Source organism: Anomaloglossus baeobatrachus, chromosome 6 (assembly GCF_048569485.1).
Source record: "Anomaloglossus baeobatrachus isolate aAnoBae1 chromosome 6, aAnoBae1.hap1, whole genome shotgun sequence".
Taxonomy (NCBI): Eukaryota; Metazoa; Chordata; class Amphibia; order Anura; family Aromobatidae; genus Anomaloglossus; species Anomaloglossus baeobatrachus.
The window spans coordinates 479043390-479065927 of record NC_134358.1 but is presented as its reverse complement, the minus strand read 5'-3'; the positions used below and the strand labels follow the sequence as shown (position 1 = coordinate 479065927).

Here is a 22538-nt window from a genome sequence, read left to right as displayed (position 1 = left end):
GTGCTCGTCACTTACCGCCGCGTTCTCACATCACCTCTTGTCGCCAGCCCGAGACTGTGACTAGCGGTGACGTCACTGGCTGCTCGCGAGAGGTGATCTGAGAACGCAGCGGGCATAGAACTCAGTGACCAGCGCTGACGTCAGGAGTGCAGCGGCTTCCATCACCGCAGGTAAAGTACCTCGCTAACCTCCTAAAGTCAGCGCTGAGCGTGACCTGGGCTGACCTCATGTTAGCTCAGGTCAGTGCACTGCTCTCCCAGTCACTGGGGAACATTCTGTTCTTCATTTACTGGGACAGTGAGTATGGATTGTCGTGGGGACCCCCTTATTGGATTATGCCAGACCCGGATTTGATCTTCCTTTCGAATATATTGGTGAAAGAGGGAATGTGTTGGGAAGGGGTTTTTTCCCCCAAATAAAAATTTTAAATTTTGTCATCCTTTTTTTTTTTTTACTTACTAACTGGGTTATGATGTCAGGTATCTGATAGACGCTGTGACATCAGTAACCCCAGGGCTTGATGCCAGGTGACATTGCACATCTGGTAGCAACCCCATATATTACCCCGTTTGCCAACACACCAGGGCATGGGGATGAGCTGGGCCAAAGCACCAGGAATGGCACATCTAATGGATGGGCCTCTTCTGGTGCGGCTGCGGCCTGCTATTCTTAGGCTGGGGAGGGTCCAAGAACCATGGACCTTCCTAGTCTGAGAATACCAGACTACAGCTGTCCGCTTTACCTTGGCTGGTGATCCAATTTGGGGGGGACCCCATGGTTTTTGTTTTAAATTATTTATTTAATTTAAAATAGCGTGGGGTGCGCTCTGTTATGGATTACCAGCCAAGGTGAAGCTGCCAGCTGTGGTGTGCAGGCCGCAGCAGTTTGCTTTACCCGAGCTGGCTCCAAAAAGTAGGGGGACCTAAAGTCGTTTCTTTAATTATTAATTTTTTTGGCTAAATACAAGGCTAAGCACCCTTTAGTGCCATGTGAAAGTCACTAAAGGGTGGAAGCTTACAAAATGCTGGGGAGTGGGACATTGTCTTTCTCATCTATTATCGATTTATCCCTCTTATTTATTTATTCATTCATTCCTCTATCTCTGTCTATCTATCCCTCTATCTATATCTAGCTATCAATCTATCTAGCTGCTTCCGTGTTTTGCGGTCCGCAAAAAAAACGGAAGGCACACCGTTGACCCACGGCCCGTATATGGAACGGATGTCACACGCAAGCATCCGTGAAAAAAAAGGAACGTGTTTTGCGGACCGCAAAAACGGAACAGTCATATGAATGTAGCCTTAAGATGCCAATTGAGCAGGAGAGAGTAAATAAAGCTGTATTTTCTTGTTTTCACCAAGAGCCTATGAAGTCGAGAAAAAACAAAAATTGAAAAACCACAAATAACAGCTGTTATCCTAAAGCTTTTAACTTGTTCCTTTTTTTTTTCCCTCCCTCTACAGCTACAAGCTCATTTAATCCCGGGATTAAACCTGAATGCATTGGGTTTATTCCCACCCTCTTCTTCAGGAATGCCACCTCCTTCAGTTGGAGTGTCTTCACCCACGACTTCTACTTCATATCCACCATTTGGGGTAAGAACTAGAAAACCTAATATATTAACATCTAAAATTAAAGTATCATGGTTTTGAGCCTACTTTCATCTCGAGTCGATAAATTGTTACCCTTTTATATGCCTAGCAAGCAGTTTTCTTTTTATTGCAATAACATTTTTGTTTTAAAATTTAAATTCACAAAAGATGAATGAAAAAAATTGTCAAAGCCGTACTATTGCATAAATTGCATCAAAGGACAAACGTCCCAACACGTATTAATGTCCACGGAGTCTGCCAAATACAGCGGGACAGGCTACCGATCAGATGTGTATGGGGTTAGGGGGACTCCAGGCTGTCCCCCCTATGGATGATGGTGAGAGAAGGACCAGGCATTAACTTCTAATGCAGATCCTCTCATTCTTTGCTTATGAGAATACTCATGTGTATGGTGGAGTTGGGAGAGATGGCAGTCAGCTCATCAAGCATTTGGCCGGCAGCTATTTCATATATGGCCACCGATATATAGAGTCTTATCCCGAAATGTAGTGTGGGCATTGCCTTTTATTTGTGGTATCTTATCAAATCAAAAAATCAAATCTTTATTTTTATATTGCGCTAACATATTCCGCAGCGCTTTACATACATCAGGAACACTGTCCCAATGGGGCTCACAAGCTAAAGTCCATATCTGTATGTTTTTGGCGTGTGGGAGGAAACCGGAGGAAACCCACGCAAACACAGGGAAAACATACAAACTCCTTGCAGATGGTGTCCTTGGTGGGATTTGAACCCAGGACCCCAGCGCTGCAAGACTGCAGTGCTAACCACTGAGCCACCATGCCGCCCTACACTTCACCTGTGACAGACAGAATCCCCCCCAAAAATCCAGAAAATCACATTGTATGATGTCTATGCCTGAAAAACAAAATGTTTGACTATATTTTTTTTTTTTATTTGACTTTTCTGAAGGTACTGTGTAGTGTGGCTGGCCACGTAGCACTGCAAAATTGTGTACTCTGGCTACATTACTTTGAATTATTGATAAACTTTTTTTATTTTTTTTTTTTTTTATATTTCCTTTACATTTTAGCAACAACCAGAATCTGAAACAGTTCATCTTTTCATACCAGCGTTGGCCGTAGGGGCAATTATTGGCAAGCAAGGACAACACATAAAGCAACTATCGCGTTTTGCTGGAGCCTCCATAAAGGTACCAGACAGTACAAAAGCATCTGTCTGCCCACCATTTTGTTCTTATGAAATCTGATCCTACCATTTAATTTGCAGATTGCGCCAGCAGAGGGACCAGAAGCTAAACTAAGAATGGTGATAATCACTGGACCACCAGAAGCCCAATTTAAAGTAAGCTATGTATAGGTGTGTTGGGATGTATATATTTCCTAAAATATACTAGATTTTTTTTTTTTTTAATCAGATACATTTTTATTGCATTTTAAAACTTTCATAAACATAACAAATTGTGAGGGTAGTCCTCACACATACTCCTTCCCCCTCCCCCCACCAAAATATACTAGATTAAAGCACCACTCCAGTGCATTTTTTTTCCAGTGCTGGAGTGGCACTTTTTTAATTTAAGTACTCTGCCCTCTGTATTATACTCTTCCTCCGTGGCTTCATTGCTTTTAAGCTCTGCTCCAGTCCCGTGGCGCCATCACAAGCACTCAATGCAAGTCTATGAGAGCCAGAACAAGGCTCTCATAGACCTGTATTAATTTGTGACCTCCTCCATGAAACAATGGAGCCATCGGCAGGTCACAAATCACCGCAGACACACGAGCGATGCTGGAAAAAGATGAAGACAGCGGCAGGTTAGTAGAAGACAGGAGGCAGGGGACTTGCATTTAAAGCGCCACTCTAGCACTGGGAAAAAAAAAAAAAAAGTTCACCTTTTTGAAGCAGTTACCGAACACTTGGACATTATCTTCTTAAATGCTGTGGTCCCCTGTGTAAAATAATAAAAGACTAAAAACGTTATACTCTCCAACTCACCTCCTGCATCAGCAGTGCACCCTGATGAACTTCAGCATTTAGTTGGCATTTTAACCCCTTAATGACATCACCACACAAGTCTGTAGTGGGTGTTTGGAGCAGTCTCATGGGGTGAGGCTAGCTGCATACATGGCCGTTATTGGGTGTGTTAAAGGGAACCTGTCATCAGAAAATTAGCTATAAAGCTAAAAGTTCCCCCCTCTACAGCTCCTGGGCTGCATTCTAGGAAGCTTCCTATAGTTTTTTTGGCACCTTTTATAACAAAATAAACACTTTGTAAACTGGTACCTTTTCGTATGCAAATTTCTAAAATCGTCCATGGGGGCGGGCTGCCTGGGGTCCGTTGCTGTCCTCCTGCAGATTTACGCCGCCCCCGAACGCTGAATTTCAAAAGCTCAGGATGCCGCCCCTGGGTGCCCGTGGTCCCGCGCATGCGCTGTTCCACTGTAGCGGTGCCGTGCACGTGTGACCGCTAGTGACGCTTTGCGCGGGCACGAGGTTATGGGCGGCGCTGTGAGTGTCATCAATAAGTGCCGCCCATAACCTCGTGACCGCACTTTCCCCTATGACTCCAGCGTTATGCGCAAGCGCTCGCTGGCCAGATGACCGGACGTCACCTCCTTCCCATCCTGCTCAGCAGCAGGAAATAGATGGGAAGGAGGGGACGTCCGGGCATCAGGCCAGCGAGCGCTTGCGCATAACGCTGGAGTCATAGGGGAAAGTGCGGTCACGAGGTTATGGGCGGCACTTACTGATGGCACTCACAGCGCCGCTCATAACCTCGTGCCCGCGCAAAGCGTCACTAGCGGTCACACGTGCACGCAGTGCACGGCACCGCTACAGTGGAACAGTGCATGCGCGGGACCACGGGCACCAAGGGGCGGCATCCTGAGCTTTTGAAATTCAGCGTTCGGGGGCGGCGTAAATCTGCAGGACAGCAATGGACCCCAGGCAGCCCGCCCCCATGGACGATTTTAGAAATTTGCATACGAAAAGGTATATTAAACCATAAACCAATTTTTTATTTATATTAGATTAGAGGATCACTTGAACACCAGAAAAATTCTCTCTAAAACGTCACTTTTATTATTACTGTTAAAATACTAAAATAATACTAAATTCTGGAGTAATGTCCAGAAATAAAGATATCAACAAGTCGTGCTTAGTGATAACTGAATAAGGTCTTGAGGTGGACAGGGGACAAGGGGTGTGCACCGCCTACTAAATTCAATTGATATGCTGATATTTATAAAGGTGGGATAGGGGGTCTGATAATCCCTGATGTTGTTCCCTACCTAACCACGGAGGTCAAAAGCACCTTAATTTTTGGGTGCCCCCCGTTCCTCGGCGGCTAGCCCTAACTGCCCCTGTTACTACTCCTGACCCTGACCCACCACCAAGTGGATTGTGCAGTGGTGCATAAACAGTCATGTGTCATAAGTCATACCAATTACAATAATAAACCCAAATCTCATGTGCAAATTAAAGATTTCAAGTCACAGTTTTACAGATTGCCTATATGGCTAAGAAACTGGGAAGATACATGAGAATAAGGGTCTGATCAAAAGATGATGGACCTGTGGTCCTAGTACTTATCCTGCCAGGACTAACTTGATCCCGACGCGTTTCCCCCCAACGTCTTGGGGTTCATCAGGGGATATAGATATAGCAAATTAACTCTAATCTGTTTAGGCCATCAATCTCCTCGTTGTTTATATTCTCCATAAGATAAAAATCCTGTGTGGTCCTTATGTGGGTCCAGTTGATACTCTGTACCCCCCCATTAGGTGCTGGAGTTACAATGAAAGCTCCTTCCACACAATGGTACCAGGAAGGCTCTCTAGGCAATAGGTGCCTGCAGTGACAGCCTTTCACTGTGGCATCAGGTCCATAAGTCCTTTTGAGACTTATGGACCTGATGCCACAGTGAAAGGCTGTCACTGCAGGCACCTATTGCCTAGAGAGCCTTCCTGGTACCATTGTGTGGAAGGAGCTTTCATTGTAACTCCAGCACCTAATGGGGGGGTACAGAGTATCAACTGGACCCACATAAGGACCACACAGGATTTTTATCTTATGGAGAATATTAACAACGAGGAGATTGATGGCCTAAACAGATTAGAGTTAATTTGCTATATCTATATCCCCTGATGAACCCCAAGACGTTGGGGGGAAACGCGTCGGGATCAAGTTAGTCCTGGCAGGATAAGTACTAGGACCACAGGTCCATCATCTTTTGATCAGACCCTTATTCTCATGTATCTTCCCAGTTTCTTAGCCATATAGGCAATCTGTAAAACTGTGACTTGAAATCTTTAATTTGCACATGAGATTTGGGTTTATTATTGTAATTGGTATGACTTATGACACATGACTGTTTATGCACCACTGCACAATCCACTTGGTGGTGGGTCAGGGTCAGGAGTAGTAACAGGGGCAGGTAGGGCTAGCCGCTGAGGAACGGGGGGCACCCAAAAATTAAGGTGCTTTTGACCTCCGTGGTTAGGTAGGGAATAACATCAGGGATTATCAGACCCCCTATCCCACCTTTATAAATATCAGCATATCAATTGAATTTAGTAGGCGGTGCACACCCCTTGTCCCCTGTCCACCTCAAGACCTTATTCAGTTATCACTAAGCACGACTTGTTGATATCTTTATTTCTGGACATTACTCCAGAATTTGGTATTATTTTAGTATTTTAACAGTAATAATAAAAGTGACGTTTTAGAGAGAATTTTTCTGGTGTTCATACGAAAAGGTACCAGTTTACAAAGTGTTTATTTTGTTATAAAGGGTGCCAAAAAAAAACTATAGGACTATAGGAAGCTTCCTAGAATGCAGCCCAGGAGCTGCAGAGGGGGGAACTTTTAGCTTTATAGCTAAATTTCTGATGACAGGTTCCCTTTAATAATTGCAGGTGTTGTGGAGCACTGCCTTTGACTGTTAACCTGTTAAACGCTGGCAGTGCAGTAATAGCGCCCTGGCATATGAGGGTGCGTCATGCTATGCACCCATCGGCGTAATTGCAGGGTGCCGATGGATTGCTATAAACCCTTTTAACCCTCTATGCCTGTCATTACAAAGCTTCCTTAAAACCCCGTCTGTGGCCGGACTTTAGAGACTGATTTTTTTTTTTTCCTTTTACTGTACTGTTCCATTTTTGTATACCGCATAGATTCAAGTCCCCTAAGGGGATTAACAAATTAAAGATAAAAAGAAAATATTAAAAATATACATAATTAACCCGATTTTGTGAATACCAAGCAATTTTTTTTGCCCCAAAAATGCTGTGACAAGGGATCAAAATAGAATACCTATCCCAAAATAGTATCAATAAAAACTTCATTTTGCCCTTACACAGGTTTATCCATTAAAAAAAAAAATAAAAAGGGTCTCTGAAAATGGCGACACAAAACCCCCAAATTTTTTTTAAACTTGATTTTTTTTTTTTTTATTTTTCTCTCTCCCACCACTAAGGGCTCTCTCAGACGTCCATGCAACATCAGCATTTAGAGATGGGCTGCGGCTCTCCCGACCAAAGCGTGGCTTCATATATTTCTGTGAGGCTGTCGCGCTTGGGTCAGGACACTCCCGGCCAGTCTGTTGCTTTGCAGTCTATGCACGGTCTAGCCACTGGTCTCCTGTGATTAGTGTGACAGCCTCATAGAACTGTAAGAAGTGGTCATTCTCTGGTCGGGAGAGCCGTGGCCCGTCCGTACATGCTGGTCTGTGCACAGTCCGTGTTGCATGGACATCTAAAAAAAAAAAAAGCACAAAAGTGTAAAAAAAAAAAAAAAAATCATATCGCCATAATCTTATTAATAAGGAGAATCCTATTGCTATGTAATTTCTACTACATATTGTATACTATAAAAACTGTTACAAAAAAAATGTCAAATTAGTGTTTTTCACAATTTTACCGCACTTGGAATTTTTCCCATTCTCCATTACACTGAGTTAAAATAAATGGTGCCGATCAAAAGTACATCTCATCCTGCAAAAAAACAAGCCCTCATATGCTTAAGTGGACAGAAAAAGTCATGGTTCTAGGAAGAAAATTATTTTGAGGTGGCTTTACTGTAATATCTACATTCAGTTGCCTATCCACATTGATAGACTAATAAATGTACTGGTGGAACTGGTCAGACCTCGGCCAATCAACTGAACTCTGTGGATAAGTGAATGCACTCAGATTCTTTATGGCACTTAATTCTCAGAACGGCAGGCATAAAATGCAGCACGTAGGGAGTAAAGTGCAATCTAGCAAGAGCCATATAGTGTGATCCCATGTTCTGTGCCCTATAAACTGCTTATGCATCATCATGTAAGTTTGTACTTCCCTGATCGTCTGTCGTAGCAGCAATGCAGACACTCTAAGTGCAATGTAAAATCACTAATAAATTATAAACTTGAAAATGATTCCATTGCTTAAAGGGAACCTGTCACCACTTTTTTGGCCTAGAAGCTGCGACCACCACCACCGGGCTATTATATACAGCATTCTAACATGCTGTATATAAGAGCCCAGACCACGGTGTAGAACATAAAAAACATTTTATAATACTTACCTAACGGTCGCACTGTGGGCCTTATGGGCGTCACCATTGCCCGGTGCCGGCGCCGCCTCTTGGCCATCTTTGTTCTCCTCCTCGAGCCGCGGTGCATGACACGTCCGACATCATCCACACTTGCCGGTATTCAGGTCCTGAGCAGGCGCACTTTGAGTAGCCCTTAGCAGGGCAGATCAAAGTATTGTAGTGCTCCTGCGCAGGATCGGCGAGTGTGTATGACGTAGACGCATCATGCACACAGGCTTCAGAAAGAGGACGAAGATGGCCTAAAGAGGAGGCACCGGAGAATGGAGACGCCCATATGGCCCACTGTGCGACCGTTAGGTAAGTATTAGGATGTGTTTTTTATGTTGTACCCCCGGCCTGGGCTCTTATATACAGCATGTTAGAATGCCATATATAAGAGCCCGGTGGTGGTGGCTGCAGCTTATAGGGCAAAAAAGTGGTGACAGGTTCCCTTTAATCCAAGTGCATCCAGATTATGCAAGAAATCTAATTTAGTGCAGTAAATCTGCAACATGAAAAACTCTCTAAATACTCATTGTGGGAATATAGCATTAATTGGTTTTGCAGCTAATTGTCTAATGCTGCCAAAAATATCGCCAAACTTGACATTATCCAGTGTGAGCGATGCTTTCCTAAAGTGATATTTACAGGACAAGAACATAACATTTTTGCTGAGTCTCCCTAAGTAAGCATTACAAACCTGAACGCAAATTTTTTGTTCCCTTTAAAAAACAAAACAAAAAAGCAACCACTCACTCTTGACGTAACTTGTGCCTCTTTCTCAGTTTTATTTGTGACATCTCTGAATGGTAACCAGCTTTCGGTCTAGACAGTCACATGACCTGAAAATCCCAGATTAAAAATACTTTGACATTAGAAGCTTTGGACAAATACCAAGTGAGGAGTGCGCTTCTGCTCTATCGGAAGCTCATTTCCCATTAACGTGCCATATCCCGTCCCTGCAACAGGAAATTAACACTTAGAGCTGCTTAGGAAAATGGACGTTTGCCTTTAACATGCTGACCTAAAGCTAAAACTGTTAATAAGTGCGCGGTTTTCTTTTCTTCTCTCAATTATATTCGTTGCTTTAATGTGTGACGGCTATTATGATTTTCCCACTTAGGCTCAAGGAAGGATCTATGGTAAGCTTAAAGAAGAAAACTTTTTTGGACCCAAGGAGGAAGTTAAACTCGAAGCCCATATCAAAGTGCCATCTTATGCTGCTGGACGTGTTATCGGCAAAGGAGGCAAAACTGTATGTAATGCCATTAGGGATTTATATTTAACAGCTTTGTATCCATTTCTTTCTTTTATTTGTTTAACGGAAATTTGGAAATTTAAGGCCTCGGCTCCACTTGCATTTTACACGGACGAGTGCAATCCAATAAAACATCAGATTGTACTCGCTCCATTGTAAAACTGAGGCAGTGTCCATCTGTGATTGTCGCGGGCGGAGGAGGGGACACTGCGCTCTCCCACTGCTCGGGTCCGGCTGCCGCTGCAGCCTCTGCTGCTCGGTGGCTCGAGCGATGGGCCGGATCCCGGGGACTCGAGTGGCGCTCCTTGCCCGTGAGTGAAAAGGGGATTGGTTTTGGGGATTTATTGTTGTCCGTGACGCCACCCACGGTTGTGGTGATTGTGTGGACACCACCGCTGCTCTGTATGGGGATCCCGGGAGTGGTGACAGGGAGCAGCAGAGTTGTTAGTTCTCCCCTCCGTGGGTAGGGGTTGGTTGTCCCGGGGCCCAGTGATGGGGTGGAGGATGAGGGATGACAGGCCAGGTGCCGGGGCCTGGTGAGGTGCAGGGTCGCGGGGGCAGCGCTGTGCCGCACGGCACGGTGGTACTCACTCAGCCTGAGACGTTGACACAGTTCTCGGTAAAACACACGGCTGGAAAGACTGTTCCCACGGACGGCTGCTGTTGCTTTTCCCCGGTAGTTGGCGGTGACTGTCTCTGTCCCTGCACCTAGTGTAACTGTTGGTAGCGATGGATTCCCACCGGTTACCCGCTCCCCGACTTGGATATGGGCCGGAGGAGCCCCTCTTTGCCCGCAGGCGCTGGCCCTGAGAAACTGGTGCCTTGGCGGTGGCGGTGTCTCTCTCCTACGGCTGGACTGTTGCCTTCAATCGGGACTTAGCTGTTAGGAGACCCAGGAGGTCCCCTTCACTGACGGATTTGGCAAATTCACGGCGACTCCTAGCCTTGCCGGGATCCGAAAGGCCCCTGCCAATGGTGCTGGCTTCTCTTCGTATACCGCTCCGGTACCACCGGGCCACCACCCGTCCACGGTCCTTTCGGCAACCTCCGATCAGCCTGTAATGCAGACGGTCACCGCCGTCTGCTAACCTTGCTGTTCTCAGTCCGGGGCACACACCCGGACCAACTTCAGGCTTTCTCAACTGTCACTTTCTCTTCCACTTTAACTCCTCTCTTGCTCCTCTACCACTTCACTCTCACTTCAAACTGACTAATCTGATCTCCATCTCTCATCTGTCTGGTTTTCCCGCCTCCAGGGCTGTGAACTCGGTGGGCGGAGCCAACCGCCTGGCCCACCCCCTGGTGTGGACATCAGACCCTGGAGGAAGGCAACAAGGATTTCTGGTGTAGCTTTGGTGTACCTATCTGGGGTATAGGGTGTGGTGGTATCATGACCTGTAACCCCTGGCTTGCCCAGGGCGTCACATGATTCTTTTCTCATGTCATATTGGCATGAGAGAAGAATCCCAGCATGCTGGGTTTCTTTTCTCATGTCATATTGGCATGAGAGAAGAATCCCAGCATGCTGGGTTTGGCAGCGAGTCTCGGCTCACACACCCCCATACAAGTCTATGGGAGCTTGAGAAACATTGCACTGCACTTGCATGTTATCCGATTGCAGTGCGATGTATGCAGAGACAGGCAGCAGAGGAGAGCAAGAAAGTGCGCCATCCCTCTTCTCCGCGACTGTGATCCCAAAATCGAATCACAATGACACTTGGATCACGCTCACAGCCGAGCCTGAGCCAAGCGTTCTTAGCATAGCTCTTCTGATGCTCTCGCATTGGAAGCCATACGCAAGTTGAGCCAAGGCCTAACTAATATGATCTGTTTTGGTTTTGTTTTGTTTTGGGGTTTTTTTCTCATGTTTTGTGCAGACATTCCTTGATGGTAGCTATGTGTAAGCAATTGTAGACCAATTATCACTCAAACCACCAAAAAATCCCACTGAGATCAGCAGAATAAAGTGACAACCTAATGATAATTGTATTCTTACATATTTTTTATTTTTATCACAATACTGACATAAAAAAATGTTTGGGGGGCAAAAATTAATTTTCAAGAACTGATACGAGTGCTTAAAATGCAAAAATACGAGCTATCAGGAAAAATATAGTATTGCACAGTCCCGTTAAATCATATCTTAGTGCTAGTGCAATCCGTATTGAAAATTAATCTTAGTCCATATACGTTATTGTGCCAGCCAGAATGCCTTACGGTTATCCACAATAAATGTTATGAGGAGCATAGAATGTAAAGTGCTGGTGTGATTAATGTTGAAAACATTGGTATTAGCTCATGCTATTTGGTGTATTACTAGGGTTGCTGTCACTTTTCAGTGATCATTAAAGTGAGGAGGCCCCTTAAATTGAGTGCTGGCATGCACTGGATCAGAAGGCAAGAAAAAGGGTCAGTGAGAGCTGTCTTGGGCTGGTTTCAGACGACCGTCTTTAATCAGTTACAAGCCACACGCATGGTTATGGTCATACGTGTGTCACACGTATGCCACACGTGTGACATCTGTGTTTGCATACGTGTGAGACGTACTGGAGAAAACACAGGTCTTTGAAATAGAAAGATTTTCTATATTCAACTGTATCCAGCGCTGTTTTCTTCGGCTCTGCTGCCTCCCGCTTCCTACCACTGCTTATTATATTCATTGATTATTCATCGCACTGAGGAGCTGGAAGCCGGAGCATCGCGGGGACAGCGCTGAGTACAGCACCGCCGAGGACAGGTGAGTGTTCAGCAAGCAGTGTGTGTGTGCAGTGACGTCCAGGATGTCATTGGAGTTCCCAATGAATTCTGATGACACTCCCGCAGCACCCGCGCTACAGTGGGTGTCAGAACGGTGACTTCACGGGTTCATCTGCGTTCATTGGGAACTCTGGTGACCTCCTGGACGTCACTGCACCTACACTGCTTGCTTACTGAATACTCACCTGTCACCGGCGTGCTGTCCCCGGCGATGATCCTGCTTCCAGGTCCTCGACAGACAGACAGACAGACAGACAGACAGACAGACAGACAGACAGACAGACAGACAGACAGACAGACAGACAGACAGACAGACAGACAGACAGACAGACAGACAGACACTGCTCCGGCTTCCAGCTCCTTAGTGGAGTTGGAGTGAATAATCAATGAATATAATGAGCGGGGGTCAGAAGTGAGAGGCAGCGGAGCTGAAGACAGCACCACTGGATACATCTGAATATAGAAAATCCTTTTTATTTAAAAGGCCCGTGTTTTCTCCGGTACATATCACACGAATCCCATCAGTGTGCGATCTGTGTGACACTCGTGTTGCAGGAGAAAAAACTGACATGTCTGTGTGTGCCTGCACGGTCCGTGTGAAAATACAACCGTGTGAGTAACACTGTAGAATAACATGGGTACATTTGGCATCCATGTTAAAAACAGATGTCACTTGTACCTGAAACACGGACGTCTGAAACCGGTGTTGCAGTGGGTCAGAAGGAAGAAAAAGGGTCAGGAGTTCTGACTGGCCAATTGCTGGGTCTCACTGACCCATTTTGGTGCCTGTTCAGCCATCGCTCTGAATGCTTCATTGTCCTTCAGTAGTGCCTTGTCACCATCTATGTGCCTTTTTGCTGGTGCCACCTCTCACACCAAATGCCTTTGTGGTCCTAATGTTGTCTCTCTAAGAGGGCCGCTTAATATTCATTGTGTAACCTACTTCCCTTTTTTGAGGATTTTAAAAAGCTTTGGAAATTTGAACCAAAGGCAATGACTTTCTGTCTTATAATAGCAAAACATGAGTTGCCCGTTCTGCTCCCTGCATCTCCTTAGCTTTAGTCTGATGGTCTGCTCTGCTGTAAATTTAAAAGGGCTGCCCACTTTTGGATAGCCCCTTTCAATGCTGCTAATGCATAGTAAAAAAAAACAAAAACAAAACCTACCTCCTGAGGGGGGGCTCCACTCCAAGCACTGTGTACACTGCAATCCTACAAAATTATCTCACGTGTGCACTGTAGTATACCAACATCCCTTTATAGACTGCCGCACTTTGCACAGTGCCCATCCGGGAGGTAGGTTTTGTTTGTTTTTTTACTAGACTCATGAAGGACATAGAAAGTAGTTAAGGGGTTGTCCAGGAGTGGAGAACATTTTTAACTGTGTGGGGTGATATCTTGACTACTTCAGTCATTCCTTGGCCACGGTGGTTGCTTACACATTTTGGCCTGTGGCTGATGAGGCCAGAGATTGTGTACAGCAGACAGTTGAGGTGACAGCTGGACAGGAGGTCATCCTTCCCAATTTTAAAAGAGCCCTTCTCAGTACTAATTTTCAAAACTCGTAGAAAAAACCCTTTAAAATATGCCAAGCTAAGAAGTCTCTGATAGTTTGACTGGAACGACTCTCGGTGAAGGTATAGGAAGGGTAAGAAGGCTGACTTTCCTTTTACTTTTATTTACCATTACTTGTATTCTGTGGTTGAGGAAAGTGTGTGAGATATGGATGTGACATCTAAATGGGGCGTGGTTTTAAAATGAAAGCGGTTTCCAAACACTAAGGCATTGTGCGCACTAGGCGTTTTTGCTGCGTTTTTAGCGGCGTTTTTTACCGCGTTTTTGTGCTGAAAACGCAGTGAGATTGCTTCCCCAGCAATGTCTATGGGTTTTCATAAGTGCTGTCCGCACACAGCGTTTTTTTGTAGCTGCGTTTTTGTGGTGACCACAAAAATGCAGCATGTCAATTATTTCTGCGTTTTTCACTGCATTTTTCACCCATTGAGTTCAATGAGATGTTCAACAACGCAATGAAAAACGCATATAGCTGTGTTTCTATGACTAAAAGCGCAGCTATAAACGCAAGGGGTGGTTACTAAAGTGACATGTACAGGAAGAGGATTCCTTCTGTTGGTAAACACAGAAGCATGAATCCTCCCGGTACCGTCACCGCTGCGTCCACAACCCGCCCGGTGCCATGTCAGCTCCGTGCGGCGCCATGTCTGGGCGGGAGGTGGAGGCAGCAGCGAAAACAAAAGTGAACAGTAGAAAATAAAAGTCATGCTCACCTGTCTGCAGGGTCCCGGTGCCATGCCCGCTCCCAGCTCCTGTCCCGGTACCGCCGCTCTGGCTGTGTGCAGTCTCCCCGGGGCAAGTACGAAGCTTGCAGGACCTGGCGGTGGATCACCTGATGCAGTCACCTGACGCATCAGCTGATCGTAATTCTCGCGGTGTCGCCGGCTTTTTCGCGCCCGGCCGGCTATCAGCTGATCCTGCCATCAGGGGACTTCATCAGCTGATTACCGGCAGCTCCTGCAGCGATGGGACAGGATCAGACTCTCATCCGATCGCTCCAGGAGCTGCCGGTAATCGGCACAGACGTGAGTATTTATTTTTTTTGCACTGATGCATCATCTGATTGTATAATCTGCTTTTATACAATCAGCTGATGTGTGATGTGATTCACGTCCTTTAACCTGACACATCATCTGATCGCTTTGCCTTCCAGCAAACCGATCAGATGATATTGGATCCGGATTGGACGGCGCGGGACCCTTGACCCAGGATTACTGCGGAGGGGGGTTCTTTATTTCAATAAAGATGGAGTCACTAATTCTGGTGTTTTATTTCTAATAAAAATATTTTTCTGTGTGTTGTGTTTTTTTTTTTATCATTACTAGAAATTCATGGTGGCCATGTCTAATATTGGCGTGACACCATGAATTTCGGGCTTAGGGCCAGCTGATAATATACAGCTAGCCCTAACTCCATTATTACCCAGCGAGCCACAGTCACCAGGGTAGCTGGAAGAGTTGGATACAGCTCCAGAAGATGGCGCTTCTATGAAAGCGCCATTTTCTGGGGTGGCTGCGGACTGCAATTCGCAGCGGGGGTGCCCAGAAAGCTTGGGCACTCTGCACTGCGGATTCCAATTCCCAGCTGCCTAGTTGTACCTGGCTGGATTCAAAAATTGGGCAAAGCCTGTCATTTTTTTTTTTTAATTATTTCTTGAAATTCATGAAATAAAAAAAAAAAGGGCTTCCCTATATTTTTGATTCCTAGCCGGGTACAAATAGTCAGCTGGGGATTGGGGGCAGCCTGTACCTGCCTGCTGTACCTGGCTAGCATACAAAAATATGGCGAAGCCCATGTCCATTTTTTTTTTTTTTTCTTTTTGGACAAAAAACTTCTGCATACAGTCCTGGAAGGAGGATGCTGAGCCTTGTAGTTATGAAGCTGCTGTCTGCTCTCCTGCATACACTAGTTCTGCAGCTGTCTGATCTCCTGCATACAATGAACATTTTGAAGAAGGAAATGACAGACTTTTTTTTTTTTCTTTTCCCATCAACAATCTTTAATGGCATTGTGCACTGATTAAAAACGCAGTGAGCAAAAACGCAGCAAAAAACGCACCAAATCGTGGTAAAAACGCATGCGTTTTTGTTGCGTTTAGCCGCGGGTGCGTTTTTTTGAGACAAACGCACATAAAAACGCAGCGTGAAAAAAAACGCCTAGTGCGCACATACCCTAACAGGGAACCTGTTGTTAAAAAAAAAATTGAATCCCATGACCAGGGTAACAGCCTTGAGATTTAAAGCTGAACACTTAGGCTATGTTCGCACGTTGCGTTTTTTTCCGCGTTTCTGCAGCGTTTTTAGCAGCAGCGTTTTTGCGCTAAAACGCATGCGTTTTTGATTGCCAGCAAAGTCTATGGGAAAAGCAGAAATCCTGTCTGCACTTTGCTTTTTTTTCTGCAGCATTTAATTTGCATATTTGTGGTCAAAAACCATGCTGAAAAAGAAGCAGCATGTCAGTTGTTTTTTCCATTTCTGCAGCGTTTCCTTAACATTGGAGTCAATGAGAAATGACAAAACGCAACCAAAATCACAATTCCTGCGTTTTTCATGCTTTTTACCTGCTTTTCCACTGCGTTTTTGGCTCCAAAAACGCATGCTTTTCTGGACAAAAATTAATGGGTTCTAATGTTCCTTTACACACACACAATAACCGAAAATTTAAATGTTAAAAAATTAGAAACTTCACCTATTTTTCTGATAAAATGTACATAACCACTATTTTTTCATTAAAATTGATAATTTCCCATATAGTTTTATTAAAAGTAAATTTTATACTTTTTTTCTCTTTTTTTCATTCTTTTTGACTAATTCAACTTTATTTCTCAGTGTCTTGATCTAAAAAACGCAGGTGAAAACGCAGGTAAAAAGCGCTAAAAACGCACTAAAAACTCGGTAAAATCGCATGCGTTTTTAGCACTAAAAAATGGTCAAAAGCCATTTGGTCAAAAACCAAGGGAAGGAAAACGTGCAGAATAAACTGCAGGTACTCCGACGCAACGTGCGCACATAGCCTTAGGTTCAATTTTCCAGCGCCGGTGTGTTCCATGATTGAGCGTTCAGAAAATTAATGGGGTGTACTATGATAGGTGGTTGACATTTTATTCACAGCTCTATGATCCCTTATTACAGATGCGTTGATTTCCTCGACTTTTTTTTTTGAGGTTTACACACAGCAGGTATTACCGTGACATGGTCTTCTCCAAAGACGCGTCACTATTGTACATCACTGTACATTTTTTTTTTTTTTTTTATTCCCCCCCCATATTTTGATGGCTTGAAATAAAGTGAAAAAAAAAAAAATTCTACGAGTGCCGATCTTTTTTTCTATGTTTATTCCTGCGGAGTCCATCCAGTGATTCGAGCACCGTAGTGTTGGGAGTGCCTACCTGCTTTTGAAAATTGTCTTCTCCAAGTGATAAGCCTCTCAGCTCCAGACACTTTTTGTTTAAAATGACTGGAGGATTAAAAAAAAAAAAAATTCTGCAGTAATTTGGCGTGTATGTGTTTTTGTATTTGCACATATACATTTTTTATTTTTGTTATTTTTATTTTTTTTTTTTTTTTTTTTTTTACAGGTTAACGAGCTTCAAAATCTTACGAGTGCAGAAGTTGTTGTTCCTCGTGATCAAACTCCAGATGAAAATGATCAAGTGGTTGTTAAAATAACAGGCCATTTTTATGCAAGCCAGGTAAGTTGGCCATAATCATGATTTATTAAAATTGTGTCCGACAGTAAAGGTGTGTGTAATTCATGGCAAAAATAAGTATATTTTACTGTTTGATAACGTCCTTTATTCCACTAGCATTTAAGCGCATTTTGAGTAATGTTGTGTGAACCATCATGTTGGGCTGTTTTTCCAGTGATTTTATTTATTTATTTTTACCCATTACAATGTTGAAAATGGATGGACCGTGATTTTTCACAAACCCATAGACTTGAATGGGAGGTTTTGATCCATGACTCGTATCTGGGCTTGACCTCATAATTTTATTTTTTTTTATTTTGTTTGGAGGACTGCTTAGTCCTCCAAAAAAAGTGTTCTATTCACGAAAAACTCTCGAATTGAACATGTACGTGAAAAACGAACGTCTGAAAGAGGCCTTAGTTTAGAAAAAGCAGTGTGGCCAGTAGTAAAATGTACACATTTTCAGCATTAAATAATGTATTTTATATTAAATAATGTATTTTATGACCCTCATAAGATCTCACACACAATATTGGATTTGAGCTTAGTATGGAAAAGAACAGTTTTCCCTGGCTTTGACCAATTTCCCTCTTAGGCCAATTTTTAAATCATTATGCTGTTCAAAAATTGTCCTAAATACTTAGATTTTATTTTTTTGCAACTCAATCTCCGTAGCTCCTAGTAGCAGAGCAGGTGTTATAGTTGACGTCCAATCTCTCCCCTGCTGACAGATTTGCCTAGTTAATTTTGAGGTAATGATCAGGGTAGAAGGTTGGGGAGTTGTAGAGCAGACCCAGCAAAAATATGCAAAAACATATTACAAAGTTTCTTAGCTTCATTTATACACTTCATTTATGTATGATTTTAGGAATTTTTTTTTTCGAGGATTAGGGAAAAAAGTCACCATACATAAATTCCAAAATACCGTTAGATAGAAAATCATGCTCGTTTTATCTAGGGACGTAATCATTATAGTACATTAAAGGGAATCAGTCAGTAAGTTTTTGCTATGTAAACGGACACCACCATGATGTTGGGACAAAGACTGATTCCAGCAATATATCACTTAGTTTACTGGGTGCAGCAGTTATGATAGAATCAGTTTACTTTCTGTAGATTTGAGCAGATCTCGAAATGCTGAGCTATGTAACACGCCGGCTACACCACTGAATGGCAACTTTCTGTGTACAATGCATATTTCAACAGTAAGCTGCTAATTAGCGATAGGGTGTGATTAAGAGGTAGAGGAAGCTTGTCCTCTGATTATCTCCTGCTGATTAAACATGGATTGTATTAAAACAGCAAAACACAGCCCAGTTACATGCAGCTGGAATCGTCTGTGCTTTTACATCATGGCGTTAACAAATTGCATAGTAAAAATCTGTTGACAGTTTACTTTTAAGAATGGTCTCTGCCTTATTGCACTTACAGAGATCTCTATGTCTTTGAGCATGTGTAGTAGAAGCTCCACTTACTTTCTTCATGTGTAGGAAAATGTGCTCCAAATGGAATTTTGATCTTAGCCTAGAGATACCAGGGTTGCTGAGGCAAGAAGAGGCTGCTCACACTGTTGTCCACCCTGTCTACTTGGTCTAATACTGGATATACCAGGTGTGCTCCAGTAAGAGAAGGCTGCTCAGACTCTTGTCCACCCGATTTAGTCTGGTCTAGTACTGGAGATATCAGGGGTGCTGAGGTAAAAGGAAGCCACTTGCATTAATGTCTATTCAGTCTAATAATGGTGATACCAGGAAGTAGTGTGGTAAGAAATGGCTGCTCACACATCTGTCCTCCCTTTTTTTTCTGGATCCTGAGCAGTTGTTTTGATCAGGAATTACTTTACACTGTCAAAGTATACATTATCTCCAGGTCACATCAGTGGAGCGATCTACTGCACAAGCTCACAGTACCCTTCCTGTTGTCATTCTAGGACAGGCCCTGTCAGTGTAACCAGATTGCGGCCATTTTAATGCACTATTGTGATTGCCTCCCCTAGACAAAACCACTGAGAAGATATTTAGCAATTTATTAATAGAATACTTTTTTATTTTCACAAACTTTACATTGGCAGATCACTTTCCTTGCTTTTTACATATGTTAAAACTCTACTAGTTATATGGACATCTAATTTGAACCATAATGGCTATGAGGATGGAAAATACAAAAATATAACCAAAGTTCTGTGATAAAAGTGCACATGGTGCAGGGGAAAGTGAGGCAGACGCCCTCCATACACAGTGGAGTGAATATACTATTGGTATTGAAGAGTAGGAAGCTACTGCCAAACCTCTTTGCTTTTATCTTCCTAGTTTTTGAAATCCATAATCTGCTGTGGCCGTAGAGCCATAAGGTCCTCAAGCATATTGATCTTTGGCCGGCATACATCTAATGTGTATGACTAGCTCAACGTAAATCTATTACAAACACTCAAAAATATAAAACAAGTTAGGGCTTGTCTATCGCACATTTTTTAACTGGTTATCTCATCTCTTCGTTTTTCTGCAATGCACTGTTCACCAGTTCAAGGCTAAAAGATGGGATTTGTACGCACTTAAAATCAGTAGTATACTTTGCCCTTTCTAGGGTTTGTGCAGGCCGATATCTATCTTCTTTTTATAAACCTACAAAAATTTCCTAAGAGGAATGGTCTGAAGACTAAGCATAAAACCAAAAAATTGTAACACCCTATTATGGATAAATAAATGCCAGTGCAAGGGATTCACAAACTAGAAAAGGACCAGAGCAATAAATGGTCAAATACACCAATATATTTTATTGATCAAAAATTGTGGACAAAGTACACGGTGGTGGCAAAATGGAGTGGAAAAAACTTTGCCCAGAAAATACAAAGTACCTAAGTAAGCCTGAAGATGACATTACAACCTGCTGTATATAGTATAATGTAGTCAGTATAGTATAGGCTGAAGGAGAGAGGGTGATGTGTGAGTCACACAACAATAGCTTAAATCACCCCGAAGTGCTTCCTCCATAGGCAGCCTATCTTAGACAAAAAAAGACAATACCTTGAGACATATTTACACAGCAGGAAGAGAGTCAGGTAAACCAGGTGTAGGCCAGGACAACCTGGACGCCCGTTTCACCAGGAATGGCTTCGTCAGGAGGCTTCGCGCGTCGAGATTGTCCTGGCCTGCACCTGGTTTACCTGACTCTTTTCCTGCTGTGTAAATATGTGTCAAGGTATTGTCTTTTTTTTGTCTAAGGGTACCTTCACACTTAGCGATGCAGCAGCGATCCGACCAGCGATCTGACCTGGTCAGGATCGCTGCTGCATCGCTACATGGTCGCTGGTGAGCTGTCAAACAGGCAGATCTCACCAGCGACCAGTGAACAGCCCCCAGCCAGCAGCGACGTGCAAGCGACGCTGCGCTTGCACGGAGCCGCCGTCTGGAAGCTGCGGAGACCGGTAACTAAGGTAAACATCGGGTATGGTTACCCGATGTTTACATTAGTTACCAGTGTGAGCAGGGAGCAGGGAGCCGCGCACACTGAGCGCTGGCTCCTTGCTCTCCTAGCTACAGTACACATCGGGTTAATTAACCCGATGTGTAATGCAGCTACATGTGCAGAGAGCAGGGAGCCGCGCACACTGCTTAGCGCTGGCTCCTTGCTCTCCTAGCTGCTGTACACATCGGGTTAATTAACCCGATGTGTACAGCAGCTACATGTGCAGAGAGCCGGAGCCGGCAGCACAGGCAGCGTGAGAGCTGCAGAGGCTGGTAACTAAGGTAAATATCGGGTAACCACCTTGGTTACCCGATGTTTATCTTGGATACAGCTTACCTCAGCTGTCAGATGCCGGCTCCTGCTCCCTGCTCGCTTCATTTGTCGCTCTCTTGCTGTCACACACAGCGATCTGTGTGTCACAGCAGGAGAGCGGCTTTGAAGAAAACGAACCAGGGCTGTGTGTAACGAGCAGCGATCTCGCAGCAGGGGCCAGATCGCTGCTCATTGTCACACACAGCGAGATCGCTAATGAGGTCACTGCTGCGTCACAAAAAGCGTGACTCAGCAGCGATCTCGGCAGTGAGCTCGCTGTGTGTGAAGCACCCCTAAGATAGGTTGCCTATGGAGGAAGCACTTCAGGGTGATTTAAGCTATTGTGTGACTCACACATCACCCTCTCTCCTTCAGCCTATACTATACTGACTACATAACACTATATACAGCAGGTTGTACTGCCATCTTCAGGCTTACTTAAGTACTTTTGTGTTTTCTGGGCAAAGTGTTTTCCACTCTTATTTTGCCACCACCGTGCACTTTGTTCACAATTTTTGATCAATAAAATATATTGGTGTATTTGACTATTTATCTCTTTCTGGACCTTTTCTTGTTTGTGAATCTTTTGCATTAGCATTTATCCATAATAGATGGAAAACCAAAAAATTGTGGCACCCTATCTTCTTCTTCTATGCCCACACGTTTTTGTTTTTTTTTTTAAACCGAATTTTTATTTTCTATCAATGGTAAAATAGGGTACAGAATGAAGAAAATGGGGGTCAACTAATCAAAATAGCAAATGACCTAGTCTCTACAGTTTATCAACAAATATCTATCGCTATCATCAAATGTGCCCCTTCCCATTCTTCGTCAGTGTATATTTCCATTGTTCAATCTCCGCTGCCCCCCTTCAGCATTCCTTCATAACTTGTAACAAACATTACTTATAAACACTATCCCTCCCACCCACCTCTCCCCTCTCCATGCGACACAACCCAGAATTTAGCCAACTATACTTTCAGCTTGCCCAGGGACCCTGACAGATCTTCCTTCATGTACCATTCCGTGGACACTAGTTGTATTATTTCTTCTCTTGAGCCCACGCGTTTTTATTTGGGCTTGTAAATTTGTGCTAACATTTGATTTTCTTAACTTTTGTAGCTTGCACAGAGGAAAATTCAGGAAATTTTGGCTCAGGTAAGGAGACAACAGCAGCAACAGCAGAAGACTGTGCAAAGTGGACAGCCCCAGCCAAGACGAAAGTAAAGGTTCAGGACAGGAACATGGCCCTTCACAGAGACAGATGCCAGACCAAAGACAGACTGAGTAATTGACAGGGATCCACCCCTGTGCTATGTGGTTACAAAATGCCAACTAGC

At 43.9% G+C, this 22538-nt stretch overlaps 1 protein-coding gene across 1 annotated transcript in view; it reads left to right on the top strand.

The window, feature by feature from the left end:
* The window catches only part of IGF2BP3 (insulin like growth factor 2 mRNA binding protein 3), a 168228-nt gene that overhangs the window by 143617 nt on the left and 2073 nt on the right, over positions 1–22538 (top strand). The window contains exons 10-15 of the mRNA XM_075316718.1: positions 1464–1595; positions 2647–2766; positions 2844–2918; positions 9271–9402; positions 17311–17424; positions 22321–22538. The exon at positions 22321–22538 is cut by the window's right edge and continues 2073 nt beyond it. Coding sequence (XP_075172833.1) covers positions 1464–1595; positions 2647–2766; positions 2844–2918; positions 9271–9402; positions 17311–17424; positions 22321–22425 — 678 coding nt within the window. The 3' untranslated portion in view covers positions 22426–22538. The remainder of the gene's footprint in view (positions 1–1463; positions 1596–2646; positions 2767–2843; positions 2919–9270; positions 9403–17310; positions 17425–22320) is intronic.